The sequence below is a fragment of the Equus przewalskii genome, chromosome 18 (genome assembly GCF_037783145.1).
Source record: "Equus przewalskii isolate Varuska chromosome 18, EquPr2, whole genome shotgun sequence".
NCBI lineage: Eukaryota > Metazoa > Chordata > Mammalia > Perissodactyla > Equidae > Equus > Equus przewalskii.
The window spans coordinates 61606317-61622730 of record NC_091848.1 but is presented as its reverse complement, the minus strand read 5'-3'; the positions used below and the strand labels follow the sequence as shown (position 1 = coordinate 61622730).

Genomic DNA, 16414 nt, shown 5'->3' with positions numbered 1-16414 from the left:
CAGGAACCAGGTTACGATTATGATAGACCTAAATCTGAGGACAAAAATTCCAAGATACCTTATGAAAATGATCCAGACTGCCTGGCTATCTGATGTGTATTAGTGTGTCTATATATAAATGTGAGTAAGTTTCAGTGTAAACAAAATGGCTCAAGTTACCCTTTATAATAATAATTATTATTATTTTTGTAAAGCGTTGTATTTAAACTTCCCACGGAAACTGCTGTTGACTGACTTCTCATTAGCGCTGTTTCCTTGGGTAACTTGTACCTGCTCTCCTTGCAGGGACAGTGTGAAGACAAATGAGAGGCCAAAATAGCTTTGAACTGTCAAGTCACGCTTGGTTATTGCAGGGTCTGGGAACAGCTGAGAGCATTTATTTCTGAGGTACTTAATTTGGGGCTTTTACCAAAAAGATACTTTTGTTTTACAAAACTTTGAAGTGTTTGATACTGTTCATCTCTTAACCCTTCTGAAAACTGTTCCCAGCGCTGCCATTTCTTTGGTCTCCTCATTTCTTTCTGATGACAATTTTAAGAGTTTCTTCAAAGGTTCTTGGGGTTCCATGCTCTCCCTGGGCTCTTTCATCTGTTCTCATAGCATTAGCCACCAAGTGTATGTCTCATAAACCCAGTGCAGATCTTTCCTCCAGCCTCTGATGCCAGTGTGAGATGAACATCCTTGTCAACATGTGCGAAACTGAACCTGTTAATCCTCCTCTGTAATCTGGTCCCTGCCCATCCTTTTGGTTTCATCTGGTGGACTCTGTCTTGCATTTTGTGCTGTAATAAGAATAGCTATTGGTTGAGCACTTACTGTGTGCCGCAGGCATTGTGCACATTACTTGCATTGTCTTATTTATTTTTTACCACATCCCTATGGGATGGATATTGTTATTATCCCATTTTCCTGATGAAATTCTGAGAAGTTAAATAACATGTCCCAGATCATATGGCTTGGAAATGGCAAGTGTGGGGCTTGAACACAGGTCTCTCTGACACCGGTTTTGTGTCTATACCTCCAAGTGCCCACGATCTCCATTGTGTTACTGAGTACTGGCACGAACATCTGGTACATCTTACAATACTGCAGAGTCCTTGCCTCTCAGCCTTAATAGTTTGGTATATGATTAAAGACTCAGGGACAACTGTAATGAGTGAAGTGACCACTTCCAGTTTCTGGGACGGTCACGTTGCTAACTAACTGATGATGCTGGTTCCTTCAGTAAAAGTACGTCCAGTTCCCTGTAGATTCAGTCCATAGTTGTACTGAGTTGTGATTGTTTGAGGCTCACAAGCTGTTCTCCATTTGTTTAAGGTTGCTCCCCTGATGTACCCTCTTAAACCCTGGCTTTCGTAGCTCATCACCCTGCCGGTTCTCACCTCCTTACTGTGATGTCTTCTCAGTCTGGAATCTCCTCATCCATCCTCCTCCTGTGTGCACCTTCCGCTTGCTCTGCAAACTTCTCCACTTTAAGGACTTAGTTGAGGCCTCACCTTGCATAGGAAGCTTCTCTGACCTTCTGCATCTCTAGGCCAGATGAAGTCCCTCACTCTGTGCTCATGTAGCACCTCAGCACTGGCGGCAGGTGGGACACCACAGTCCGTGATGCTCAAGCCCCTCCTGTAAAGTGGCGAGGTATGTGCATGTAACCTGTGCACATCCTCCCGTGTACTTTAAATCATCTCTAGACTACTTGTAACACCTAATACAGTGTAAATGCTGTGTGAGGATTAATAGACTGTATTGTGTAGGGAATAATGACAGGAAAAGAGTCTCTGCATGTTCAGTACAGACACAACTATTGTAGGCCTTTCCATCCAGGGCTCGTTGAATCCACAGATGCAGAACCCACAGATGCACCGGGCCGGCTGTATAGATAAGCATTCTAAACTGTCCTGGTGTCACAATATACTAATTTAATATTCGTTTGTGTTTCAGGCACTCTCAGAGGATGAGCGCTCTGGGGTAGAAGCCATGTCTCAGGCAGTTTTGTGTCCATAATGCCTGGTACACTTTTATTGAATTACCGTCTGACCAAATGACTAAATGATTGATTTTATTGCTGTAGTCAACTTTTCTAGACACTATAAACCTAAGAACACTGTATATTATTTTTTTCAGTTGAAGGGCTAATGTATCTGATCAATAATCATAAGACTAAAAGACGTAGACAGTCTTATTTTTCTGTTATTATGTCACAGCCAAACTGTTCCCAATTGGTGATAATTTACCATATTTTAAAAAGCAACGATGACGTGCATTTTAACATGTGTTAGATTGTACGTCTTCATTATTTAAAGAGTTGCATAGAATTTTTAGTGTTAGGTGAATGTTAACCTTTTAACCCCACTTGATTCTGAAAGCATAAATTTAGAGCTTTGTTATCAGGCACTGCAGTAATTCATGCTGTGATTTTCATTTGTACTGCTAATGTTATGTTTATTCATTAAGGCTTTAATTACGTCAGATATTTAATTAAAGCCACATTTTCAAGTATATAGCATAATGGTCTTAAAAATCAACCACTTCAAATGTAGTCAAAGTAAAAACAGAAATCCAGAGGCTTATTTTGTACTAGTCTCAGCGTGATTATCATTTTCCAAAGTGATTTTCGTGTGTGAAGGATGTTTTTTGTTTGAACCTAATATTCTATTTAAAAAAGGAAAGCTTTTAAGGTAAAAGCTAACATCCTTGGGAGCTAGCTTTAAGAGCAGTGTTTCAAAATGTGTAATAGTAATTATTGGGAAGATCTTTTTTAACTGAAATCTTGACGAGAATGGGGGGAAAACATAAGATGCTACCCACGGAATGGAGAATGAGGGGCGGTTTTCCTTAAGGAGGGATATTTGAGATTTTTTGCTGTGGCTCACAGGGATGGGAAGCGGCTCCATGATGTTCCTGGGCACTGCCGACCCAGTGTTGTCTGTGTAGCGGGGTCCTCCCTGGCTTCCAGCATAGGTGTCGTCTTTCCCTGATAGCGATCGTCACGCGTGCTTGCCTCTCAGTGTCTGCTTCCTGTCAGGCTCTAAGCTTGTGAGGGCTGGGGACTGTGTGTGTTTGCTCCTGTGTAATCGGTGCTTAATGAACATTTATAGAATAAATGATACGAACAAGCACAAAATCAGGATTTGTTCCCCAAAAGTAATTGTTTTAGTTCATGGTGATGTTTGAAGTGCTATAGATCTTGAAATGCGTTATAAATTGTTAAAGAGCAATTGAATTAGCTTTAATATTATTTTAGTCTAATTCATTGTATATCTAATAACTTGAATTATCTAAAATATTGTTTAAATTCTACATTATCTTTTTTGGATAGTCATTTACTATATTTTGTTTAGGAAATTATTTTGTACTTAAATCCTGTTCTTTAATACTTGGTGCTTATGAATTCTTAAAAAAAATGAAGTTATACTCTAAATATCTTGCAGCTTTCTTAAGAAATACCCTCATATTTTTCAAAGTTGATAATCCAGGTGAAATTTCCACATGGATGGAGGTACCTAGACCTCACATACTTCCTCAGCTCCCTAAACTCATAATCTGCTGTGGCTCACTGTGGCATTCCCACAACCCCACCACTGGTGACTGGGATGGGCTAGGGGTGCTGCTAATGGCGACTTACTTTATTCTTGCCCTGACTCAGGCGTAGATATACTTCCATTTACTCCCCATGCTGGGTAGCAAAGGTTGAATGTTTAGAGGAGACTAAGGCTCCTGGATGACAAAGGAAATTTACATGGAGAGTAGATTAATTTCATTCACAAAAGCTACAAGTCCTCACCCTGGCCATCAGGGCCCCACATGATCTGGCCTCTCATGTGTATCTGCCCTCCTTCCTTCTTCCCTACCCCTCTCTCACTGGATTTTAGACCCCTGGCTTCTGGCTGATGCTGGAGCATTCCTGCATGCTCCGTGAGTGCTCTTGACCCTGCTCTTCTCTCCTGGCCCAGATACTTGCAGACTAACTCCTTCCTCAAGCCTTGCTCAGACTTGACTTCCCAGTGAGGCCTGCCCTGATTACCCACACGAAGCTGCAGCCCGCCTCCCATCCCACCCCTTCACCCCGTTCTACTCTTCTTTCTGTACTCCTTAATCACCTCTAACATTCTCTATTACTTATGAGAATAGGTATATCTATATTTTTTTATATTTATTCTTGTTTTTTATATATTTTTTTATATTTATTCTTGTTTTTTATATATATTTTTTATATTTATTCTTGTTGTCTCCTGTCAGTAAAATGTTAAGTTTAATAAGGGAAGAGTTTCTTTATCTGTTTTTGTTCATTTTTCATTGTTGTAGTGCTGATTTTAATAAGCACAGGTGTATCTCAAGTACCTGGAACACTGATGTCTGGTGTACAGATGGTCAGTGACTGTTTAGTAAATGACCCTTTGGTTTATGCAAGGCTGAATTTGTTCTTCTTCAGCTTGCGACCCATAACTGGAATGCATCACCCTCAGACTCTTTGAAGACATTTGGAAAAAAAAAAAAAGGCCAGATCTCAAAGAACCAGGCCTAGGGAGGTGAAAGAACACCCTTTCTTGCCATGGAGGGTCTGTTTTTAACCCTTCTTGGGATCATTGCCAGGGAAGAATTGCTGTACTTAGCAGAAATCCTGCCTCTGCGCCATAGGACTGTGGCCCTGTGTTCTGCTGTGGTTTTCCCTCTATACTCCCAAATCCATGGTGTTAATGGATGGTCCCCCCTCTTATAATGTGCAGTGCTTCAGCCTGGAACAGAAGTGACCTTTAGTGCCTAACTGAATCAACACGATAATAGGACCAGTATAGTAGCTTTGTTCCTTTATGCCTGTCCCAGGTTTAAGAAGTCCCCGGGAGTTAGGTGGATTAGCTTCTAGTTCTGACTCTGTAACCGACTCATTGTCTTAGGACCCTGGGCTTACGTTTCTTTAACTGGAAAATTGAACTATACTGTATTTTTTTTTCTGACTCTACAAAGTATAGGATGTCATCAGAAACATTTTAGGCTTTATAATTGTAGGAACCCCCTGACAAAATATGTTAGCACTTAAATTAAGAATCATGTTACTATACTATAGTTAAGATTTATACTTGGTGAGGTGCTGCCTATCTGAAGACAAAGTTGAACACACCAGGAGTCCCTGGAACCTAACAATAATTCTTTTCTTATGTAATTTCACAAGGAAAAACAGATTTGTGATAATCCTTAGAATTCAATTAACTAGAAAATTGAGTCTTTATAGTTGTTGTTAGTCACTTTTGACTCCTAGCCGCCCTGTGGACAGCAGAGCAGAACCCTGCCCAGCCTTTTTGCCCCACCCTCTCATGTTCACTCTATCAGACAGTGCTCTGCTGCTATTCATACTGTTTTCACAGCCAGTTTTTTGGCAGTGGGTGGCCAGGTCCTTCTTCCTGCTCTGTCAGAGTCTGGAAGCTCTGCTGAAACCTGTCCGCCATGGGTGACCCTGCTGGTATGAGAAATCCTGGTGGCACAGTTTTTAGCATCACAGCAACACGCAGCTGCCACAGTATGACCACTGACAGACGGGTGGTGTGGTTCCCTGACTGGCACAGGAGCCTGGGTCACAGTGGTCAGAGTGCCAGCTCTTAACCACTGGACCCCCAGGGCCCGCTAATTGAGTCTTTAGGCAGGAAGAGTAACTTGTATGTTAGAATCTCCCTCCCTCCCCCTCCCTTCCTCTTCTATTCTTTGGGTTGTCTGTTGTATAGTCCCCCTTTTTTGCTTAGAGAACAAAAGGATGACACTTTAAAGATATTTTTTGTGAATTTTGCTTTTTGAATCTATATTTTATTCATCATTGTACCCTCTAGTTTCCAGCAGATTTTCTTGAACATAGTTGATGCTTCTTAAATGTTGCTTGAATAAATGAATTTACTTTTATTTTCCTCAATATTGAATTAACTCAGTGATTTTAAAATTTTTGTTGTTTTAAGAAAGGTGACTCTTGTGATGGTGGGACTTGATAATGCTGGTAAAACGGCAACGGCGAAGGGAATCCAAGGAGGTAAGCTGAGAGTATTTATGATGACAGTATTCTGAACTACTTATTTGTTTGCGTTGGTTTATTCCATGTTTGTTGGCCACAGACGGTGTGCACTCCATTACTTGATATTCTTAGTATACTTGCGGCCAATATGGTGAACAGACTCTGGCTTAATGGTACCAGCCTGTTATCATGTTTCAGATTTGAATAAATGCAGAAGTGCAGAGGCTCCTTGAGGCCTTGGATCAGCTCAGAGGGATCACATCTGTCTTCTAGCCAGTAAGAAAGGAAAAGTAAAAAAGGACGTGCCCCTGCCTTTAAGGGTACCCATCTTCCGCTTACCTTCTCTCAGCCAGAGTTTAGTCAGAAGGCCCCACCTCTTCTCTGTTTTTTTTTTCATCTTGTTTCTTTTGAGATATGTCTGCTTCCTTTCTAACAGTATTACTATTGTCCAAGTCCAGACCCTCAATGTCTTTCATCTATAGTGTTGTTATAGCTTCTTAACATAAGAATACTTTCCCTGTCTTGAGCTTCACTTCTTTCAGTCACCTTCTCTTCTTCATGGATGTCAAAATGATTACGTTAGTTGGATATAGGTTCAGTTGTTCTAACAGAGACCTAATATAACAGTGGCTTGACAAAATAGAAGTTTATTCCTCTCTCATAACAGCACAGGCAAAAGTAGTCTAAGACTGGCATAGCACCTCCATGGTGTTAGGGACTCAGGGTCCTTCTCCCATTTGCTTTGCCATTCCTAGTGTTCTCCTTGCCTACCTGGTCCAAGGTGGCTCACTACTGCATGTGCATTTCAGCTGGAAGGAAAGAGGGAAAGGGCAAGGGGAGGCCGTCTTCCTTTCCATGAAGTGCCTGAACCAGAAGCCTCCACATCACTTCAGTTTACATGCCATTGACCAATACCAGTGATAGTCTGGAGCTGGCTCTTCCTGGCTCTTCTTGGTTTATATCAGCTAGTGAGAGCCGTTTAGGCACATCCCTTCCCAACTCTGTGTTGGGGTACTTCACACTGGTAGTTTGAAATTGGCCACGATAGGAGTATTTATACCATGGAAATTGGCAAACACTACCCCCCAAGCTGGTTAAATATTTAATAGTACACCAGTAGCACACTACCTAGAACCTGCTCTCACTGCCGCTCCTAGTTGCCACAGAGACTGGGGATTGTAGTCTTTATCCTAAACAGCCATGTACTAAGCTGGAAAATCCAGGATTCTCTGACTATCCAATGCTGTTTCCTAATACCTCCTAAGGAACTCTTGTTATTTTGGGTTGGAAAATTTTTCTTTGTGTAAATTTTTGGTCCCTATTATTGTTGGGTATTAACACATCTTTATTATATTGTAGGTATTTGTTTATATCTGTTTTTCCTTTTTTCTTGTAAGAGCTTTTTTCTATGTAAGAGCTCTGTAAGATCAGAAGTTGGATCTTATTAATCTTTGTATATCTAGGACCTTGCACAATACATATAATAGATGCCCAAGAAATAGTTATTGATTATATATTTTCATTTTGTCTTGGACTTTCTAAAGATTGTCTAACACGGATACCTTACTGAAATCCTCAGGATTGGGGACCATAAGTCTTTGTATCCCTGGTTCTTGTATGATGCCTGATCTATAATGGGCACTTGATAAATGATTACAGGCATGGATGAATGGATAAATAAATGGAAGGATGAAAGGAAGCACGGATGTAAGGACCGCAGCTCAGCAGTTGTAGCAGCCTGGCGTTGTGGTGTTGAGCCACTCTGTGCTTTGTGCTGAGTGCTAAGGATACAAAGATGGGGCCCAGCTATTGAGAGGTACAGGCTTGTGAAGACCAGCTATTGGGGAGGTACAGGCTTGTGAAGACCAGCTATTGGGAGATACAGGCTTGTGAAGACCAGCTGTTGGGAGGTACAGGCTTGTGGAGACCAGCTATTGGGAGATACAGGCTTGTGAAGACCAGCTGTTGGGAGGTACAGGCTTGTGAAGACCAGCTATTGGGGAGGTACAGGCTTGTGGCGACCAGCTTTTGGGGAGGTACAGGCTTGTGGCGACCAGCTCTTGGGGAGGTACAGGCTTGTGAAGACAAGCAAGAAGACAAACACAGGCATATCTGGGAGATGTCACAGGTTTGGTTCCTAACCACCACAAATAAGCGAATATTACAATAAAGTGAGCCACATGAACTTTTTGGTTTCTCAGTGCATATAGATTTATGCTTATTGTACACTATGGTCTGTTAAGTGTGCAATAGCATTATGTCTTAAAAAATGTACATACCTTAATTTCAAATTATTTTATTGTTAAAAAATGCTAACCATCAGGAGCCTTCAGTGACTCATAATTTTCTTGCTGGTGGGGATCTTGTAAAAAACACAATGGAGAGAGAGTTTGGAAGATGGCAGCGGAGGAGGATCCTGAGCTTGCCTCCTACCACAGATGCAACAGCTTCCAACTGGCTGTGGAGCTGTTTCCTCTGGCAGAGATCTGAAACTGCATGAAAAGAACACCCACAACAGGGGACAACACAGAGGGGTGGAAGAGATACAGTCCTGCAGGGGGAAAAACCACACCCTAGCCATGGCAGGAGTGATTGGGAACAATCTCAAAGGTACTGAGCTTTTCCCAGAGGAGCAGAGCATTGAAGATCCACATTAGGCACCCCAGAAGACCTTAGAGCCAGCACAAAAGAGATGAGATCCCAAAACACTGGGCTTTGAAAACCAATGGGGAATATGCCCAGGAAAGCTATAGTACTTCAGGGAAAGGAAAACCTGCTCTTAAAGGGCTGATGTACAGACTCATTTGACCCAGATAGAAAAATGCCTGGTCCACTGGTAAAAGAGACTCACTTACTAAGCTTGGAGCACATACCAGAGAGGCAGGAGGCAGCTGGGCCAGCCCTCCAGGGACTGAGACCCTGGCAGCAGCCAATATTGTGACCTAGTTCAGCCGTGCTGACACAGACACTGGCAGATGCCATTGGAATCCTTCCTCTAGCCTGCTAGGGCAGGCAGCCTACCCCAGGGACCTGCCTGCCCACTAGTGAACCTGCAGCAGACTTGCACTGCTGGACTACAACCAGCCACGCAAGGGATCTGCCTTGCCTACCAAGATGCCTGAAACAGTTGGGTGGTGCTACACCAGGCCCTTTCCCACCCACCAGTGCAGCTGAGGCACTGGCACACTCCCAGGCCATAGAGACAGCCTGCAGCAGAGTTCTGTGTTGTCCAAGAGGAAGCAACAACCCTGTCACAGCCAACCTCACTGGGGGCCTGCAGCAGTTGTCTGCCCCACGTCCCAGCGACCAGCCACACTCAACAGCAAACCCTCAGTAGTTGTGACCTACCATACCTCACAACCAGCCACACTAGGGCTTGCCTGGCCCAATAATGCACCTGTAACAGCAGCACATGGCCAGGTCTCACAACCAGCCAGTCTGGATGCTAGCCCAGTCTACCCATACACCTGCAACAATAGCAACCCTATCACAACAGAAGGGCACATGCAACTCACACTGAAGACAGCTCTGGAGCATTTGGCATGAGTGATGAGACGTGAGCACCCTGTTGAGCCCCATAAGCCAACTCCTACATAAATCCACATTTCCAAAGTCAGGAGACATGGCTGACCTACCTAAATCATAGAAATAAGCACAGAGAAGGAGGCAAAATGAGGAGACAAAGGAATATGTTCCAAATAAGGCAACAGGACAAATCCTCAGAAAAACAATTAAATGAAACAGAGATAAAATCTGCTTGATAAAGAGTACAAACTAATAATAATAAGGATGCTCATTGAACTTGGGAGAAGAATAGATGAGCACTTAAACAAACAATTAAAAAATATAAAAAAGAACCAATCAGAGCTGAAGAATACAATAATGGAAATGAAAAATTCACTAGAGGTAATCAACAGCAGCATAGATGATACAGAGGAATCACCAATCTGGATAAAAAGAGTAGAGGAAATCACTGAAGATGAACAGAAAAAGAAGAAAAAGAACAGAGATAGTTTAAGGGATCCCTAGGACAACATCAATAAAGAGTACTAACATCCATTTTATAGGTGTCCCAGAAGGAGAAGAGAGAGACAAAGGGGCAGGGAACTTATCTGAAGAAATAATAGCTGAAAACTTCCCTAACTTGGGGAAGGAAACAGACATGCAGTTACAGGAAGCACAGAGAGCACCAAACAAGATGAACCTGAAGAGGCCCACACCATGACACATTATAATTAAAATGTCAAGATTAAAGATACAGAGAGAATCTTAAAAGCTGCAAGAGAAAAGCAACAAGTTACGTACAAGGGGAACCCCATAAGCCTATCAGCTGACTTCTCAGCAAAACCTTACAGGCTAGAAGGGAGTGGCATGATATATTCAAAGTGCTGAAAGGAAAAAACCTACAACCACGAATACTCTACCCAGCAAGGTGATCATTCAGGTGGAAGGACAGATAAAGAATTTTCCAGGCAAGCAAAAACTAAAGGAGTTCATCACCACTAAACTTGCTTTACAAGAAGTGTTAAAAGAACTTCCTTAAGTGGAAAAGAAAAGGCCACAAGCAAGAATAAGAAAGTTATCAGAGAAAAAACATCACTGGTGAAGGCAAATATATAGTAAAGGTAGTGGATCAACCACCTATAAAGCTAGTATGAAGGTCAAAACACAAAACTACTGAAATTATCTATATCTAGAGTAAGTGTTTAGGGGATACCCAAATTTAAAGAGGTCAAATATGATGTCAGAAACAAAATGTGGAGAGTAGTAGTCAAAGTGTAGGGCTTTTAGTATGAAGTCAACCCTAAGAGACTGTCAACTTAATATAGATTGCTGTATACATAGATTATTATATATGAACCTCATGGTAACCTAAAACCTATAATAAATACACAAGAAATAAAGAGAAAAGAACCCAAACATAACACTAAAGAAAGTCATCAGATCATAAGGGAAGAGAGCAAGAGTTGAAGAAAGGTACAGAGAAGAGCTACAAAAACATCTAGAAAAAAAGTAACAAAATGGCAATAAGTATATACCTATCAATACTTACTTTAAATGTTGATGGACTAAGTGCTCCAATCAAAAGACATAGGGTGGCTGAATGGATTAAAAAAACGAGACCTATATATACATTGCATACAGGAGACAAATTTCAGATGTAAAGACATTCACAAACTGAATGAAGGGATGGAAAAAGATACTCCATGCAAATGGAAATGAAAAGAAAGCTGGGGTAACAATACTTATGTCAGACAAAATAGACTTTAAAACAAAAACTGTAACAAGAGACAAAGAAGAGCACTACACAATGATAAAGGGAATAATCTAACAAGAGGGTATAACACTTGTAAACATCTATGCATCCAACTAGGAGAACCTAAGTACATAAAGCAAATGTTAAGAGACTTAACAGGGGAAATTGACAGTAACACACTAATAGTAGGGGACTTTCACACTCCACTAACACCAATGGATAGATCATCCAAACAGAAGATCAGTAAGGAAACATTTGCCTTAAATGACATATTAGACCATTTGGACTTAGTAAATATATACAGAACATTCAATCTGAAAACTGCATAATACACACTCTTTTTGAACGCACATGGAATATTCTCCAGGATAGATCACATATTAGGCCAGAAAACCAGTATCAATATATTTAAGAAGATTGAAATAACATCAAGCATTTTTTCCAACCACAATAATATAAAACTAGAAATTGACTAGAAGAAATCTGGAAAAGTCACAAATATGCAGAGATTAAACATAATGCTACTGAATAACTGTTGAGTGAATGAAGAAATCAAAAAATACTAGGAGACAAATGAAAATGAAAATACAACATGCCAAAATCTATGGGATACAGCAAAAGCAGTACTAAGAGGGAAGTTTATAGCAATACAGGCCTACCTCAAGAAACAAGGAAAATATCAAGTAAACAATCTAATGTTACACAAAAGGAACTAGAAAAAGAAGACCAAATGAAACCCCAAATCAGTAGAAGGAAGGAAATAATGAAAATCAGAGGGGAAATAAATGAAATTGAGCCTAAAAAGAGAATAGAAAAGATCAATGAAATGAAGAGCTTGTTTTTTGAAAAGATAAAGTGAGGTATACCTGTTTTATGCTAGAGGATGTAGGTGATACTGGAAGTAGAAAGGAATCATCAGACAGGGATTTCTAGGAAAAGTAAAAACCTGAACATTTAGTCCTTAGTCTTGAAATCATGAGTAGGAGCCAAAGGAAAGAATAGAAAAGTGGGTGCAGGTATTCCATGTGTCAAAAGAAGTCGGCTTCTAAAGTCCTGAAGACCTGGGTTTGAGTCCTGGCTCTGCCTACCATGTAACCTTGAAAACATTACTCAGGCTGAATGGGTTCTCTGGGAATGTTGCCATCATTTTGTCTGTGCTTACACTGCCCCTGCCCAGAATGTTCTTCTCCCTTCTTTGTCATACCTCTGTAGCTTTTGAGACTTTGTTCCCATTTCACTAGACTATAGTGCACCCTCCCTCCTCTCTCCCCTTTTCCTCTTGAATGCTCTCTGTCTTCGTCAGCTCAGGCTGCCATAACAGAACACCACAGACTGGGTGTCTTACACAGCAGTTATTTCTCACAGCTCTGGAGGCGGGAGGCTGATGTCTAAGATCAGGGTGCTGGCGTGGGCAGGTCCTGGTGAGGGCCCTCTTCCTGCTTTACAGACAGCTGCCTTCCCGCTGTGTCCTCAAGTAGTGGAAAGAAAGAGAGAAAACAAGCTCTTTTGTGTCTCTTCTTGTCAGGGCATTAATCCCATAATGGGGGCTCTACCCACATGACCTCACCTAAACCTAATCACTTCTCAAGGCCCCACCTCCAAATACCATCACCTTAGGGTTTCCATATATGTTTTAGGGAGACACAGATGTGCAGTGTGTTACACCTTCACACTGTCCTCTCCAGTCTTTTTCAGAGAACATCTACATTCTTGTGTTATTTCCATTTATATCCTGTGTCTCTGTATTACACTGTATATTCGAGGACAGCAAGTACATTGCAAGTCTGTTTCTCAGTCATACATAAGCCTAGCAGCAAATGCCTTTCAAATTTATCTTTGCAATAGCAAATGTGTTGCAGAGTGTGAGAACAATAAGGCTCCTAAAGCACTGTTGTTTAAGGAAGTGTTCTGCGATGATGGAGGTGTTCTGTATTGGCTCTGTCCAGTATGGTGGGCCACTAGCCGTTTAATTTTAATTGTTTTAAATTTAACAAACCTCAGGTAGCTTGTGTGCTAAGACTGTATTGTGCATCGTGCACTGTAAACGAAGTCCAGTGGCGTAAGATTTATTGTGGATTCCAGTGATGAAGGGCGGCGTGGAAGAGGCAGACGTGAAACTTGCACTCTTTTTCTCCTTAACTGCAGTCATCAGGTTCAATGAATCTTTCATAAGTTCTCTGTCCATTCCTCTCATTTTGTTTTCTTACCTCTGAAAAGTGGCTATCCCTCTCATTTCCAGTCAGTCCTACAGACTTTAGCAAAGATGAATCTTAATAAAGTACCACCTTAAGTCACCTCAATTATTGTCTGCTGAAATACCTTCCTTGGCTCCCAGCTCTGTGTTCAGAACCTTCTCAGTCTGCATTCACTGTCTCGAGGGGTTGCTCCAACCGCAGTGTTCAGCTTGTTGGTACTTCTTGCCTTTGCCATTCCTGTTGCTTAGACTACTCTTCTGCCTGTCTTAATCCTATCTAGCTTTAAGGCCTAAGTCCAGCTCCCACTTAAAGTCTTTCTTGAAACGCAGTGATCTTTTTAGTCTCTTATTGTCATTACCACTCTTTGGTAGTTATAATCATATACAATCTGTACCTTCTTTGTGTTGTCATATACAGAAGTCAAAAAAAATTCAATTGTAAATTTACAAGAATATCAAAAACATGTTCCTGTAGAAATAATGAAATCCACTCTTTATGTTTGCAAGCTGACCTTAAAAGTCTCTTTATTCCAATTACAGCTGAATTCAGCTAATTAAAAGAGGAGTCTACTCTTCGTGCCTTCTCCCATTCTTTGGTTCTTCTGAACCATTCTCTAAATGCTCAGAGTGTCTTTATGACTGCACAGAGGTTGTAACAGTCCCGTGGGGACGGCTGTGGTGTTGAAGGATTGAAATTTTTATTGTCTGTAACTCGGAGAGTCACTAGCTTTGATGGCAAGAGTTCACTGATTATTCATTCTACAGACACTTATTAAGTCCCTGTTGTATGGTAGCATTTTTCTAGGAGCTGAGGTCATAACAATAAAACAAACAGAAACAGAAATCCGCTCTGCATGGAGCATAAATTCTAGTTGTCTATTTTATAGTATCTACCCTTCCCCCAAACCAGTATGCTTAGATGTAATGCTTATTGTATAAGCAAATAATAAACATTCTATTCAGTACTAAAGTCTGATGAATAACACTTTTTATGTCATTTAAGTTTTAAAGTTAGTTACTAATTTAAAGTCTAAAGATTGTTCCTTTTATGTCATTTGAAACAGAGTATCCTGAAGACGTAGCTCCTACTGTTGGATTTTCCAAAGTTGACCTTAGACAAGGAAAGTTTGAAGTCACCATCTTTGACTTGGGAGGTGGAAAAAAAATTCGGGGAATCTGGAAGAATTACTATGCTGAGTCCTATGGGGTCATATTTGTTGTGGATTCCAGTGATGAACAGCGAATGGAAGAGACAAAAGAGACGATGTCAGAAGTACTAAGACATCCTAGGATCTCGGGAAAGCCTATACTGGTGTAAGTCATGTTGGTGTCACTGTCAACGTAGAGGCAGCGGCATTAGCCAATGAAGAAATTTACCTAGCTTGCAAAATCCTGAATAAGCTAAAATAGTCACACTCTAGTATAATAAAATTTCTGACGGACTGGACGTTGTTCCTGTCCCAGGCCTGTTGTAATGCTGTCTGTAGGGGTGAAGGGTTGAGGCTGTGTTCTAAAGAAGCCTTATAATTAGCTCTCCTGGGGATTCAAATATAAACTTTTATTTGATAATTTAGTTTTTATAAACTTTGCATTTTGGAATGGTCTATTAACAAGGTTGTGGAATGTTTTTCCTCTTCTAATAACACATTTATGTTTTGCCTTTGTCTTTTTTGCTTGAAGAGTATTCTTGTTCGAAAGTCACTTAAATGGTTTGTTCTTGTAATGCCACGTTGATTCTCAGTTTTCCTGTTTCTGAAGTGAAGGTGTAGTCTTGTGACCCGCTTCGTTGTAGGCCTGCCCCTTTGTCTGGTGGCTGGTGCCTGAGCACACCCGGCCTCCGCACGTCTGCACGGTCAGCATCAGAGGGCGCCGGGGACCAGGCACGGCCTGCGCACGGGCTTCTCGTCCCTTTGCCGGGTTCTTGGGGTTCGGCGGGTAAATAAGAAATTGGGAACGGAGTTTCACCACGGTCCGCAGTCGTAAACGAGCATCTTTAAATGAGGCAGTTTACCAGCTCTGATGGCAAACAATAAACTTTACTGCATCATTTATTGGTAAAGCTTATACTGTTTAATTTTTATTTAACCAATTAGAGAAGTTATTTGATTTATACCATCAATTTTTACCATTATTGAATCTGAAGTAAACTTCAATAGACACATACATGACCAGTGAACTTTGTTGAACTCCATAGGCTAAATTAGCCTCTGCAAATGTTTAAGCAAGAACCAGTGACTTCTTGGGGCTGGCCCAGTGGCACAGCATTTAAATTGACACATCTCGCTGCAGCCTGGGGTTCGGATCCCACGTGGACCTATGCACTGCTTATCGAGCCACTCTGTGGCAGGCGCCCCACATAGAAAGTAGAGGAAGATGGGCACGGATGTTAGCTCAGGGCCAGTCTTCCTCAGAAAAAAGAGGATTGGTGGCTGATGTTAGCTGAGGGCTAATCTTTCTCAGGAGGAAAAAAACAAAACAAAAAACATCAACTTCTAAAATTAAAAGTATTAATGACTAATATTCATTCGTAAAATAATTGTATGCTTTTTTTAACCTAATAGTCATTTACGTGATGTATTCTTTTATTCATTTAATCTTTCATGCATTTATTCATTCATGCATGCATTAATTCAAAAATTATTTATTGAGCATCCACTATGTGCTAGGTATTGTTCTGGTAATGGGGTTACATTTGGGAACAAAAACAATAAAAATCCATATATGGCCTTAGGAACTTACCTTCTAGGGACGAGACAGACAATAAACATAATGAATAACTTATGTTGTACATTGGGTGATACGTATATTGAACACAAAGCAGCTAAAAGGAGATTGGGAATCTTGTGGTAATGGAGAACGGGGTATGCTACCCTTACAATTACGATAATCGTAGTAGGTCCTATTGAGAAGATGATCACATTGAGGTGAGAGTCAGTCATGCACGCATGTGTGGAAGAGCCCGAGGCAG

At 41.1% G+C, this 16414-nt stretch overlaps 1 protein-coding gene across 13 annotated transcripts in view; it reads left to right on the top strand.

The window, feature by feature from the left end:
* The window catches only part of ARL13B (ARF like GTPase 13B), a 67342-nt gene that overhangs the window by 10383 nt on the left and 40545 nt on the right, over positions 1-16414 (top strand). For 8 of the 13 annotated variants that reach the window (XR_011529248.1, XM_070582928.1, XM_070582926.1 and 5 more), the window contains 2 exons: positions 5943-6013; positions 14511-14760. The exons of 2 other annotated variants lie outside the window; for them this stretch is intronic. Coding sequence is in view for 10 of the 11 variants with exons in the window: in XM_070582928.1 (XP_070439029.1) it covers positions 5943-6013; positions 14511-14760 (321 nt within the window). In the remaining variant the exon portion in view is untranslated. Of the gene's footprint in view, positions 1-285; positions 388-5942; positions 6014-14510; positions 14761-16414 lie in introns of all 13 variants that reach the window. 3 more of the 13 variants (XM_070582929.1, XM_070582927.1, XM_070582921.1) reach the window with 1 other exon arrangement.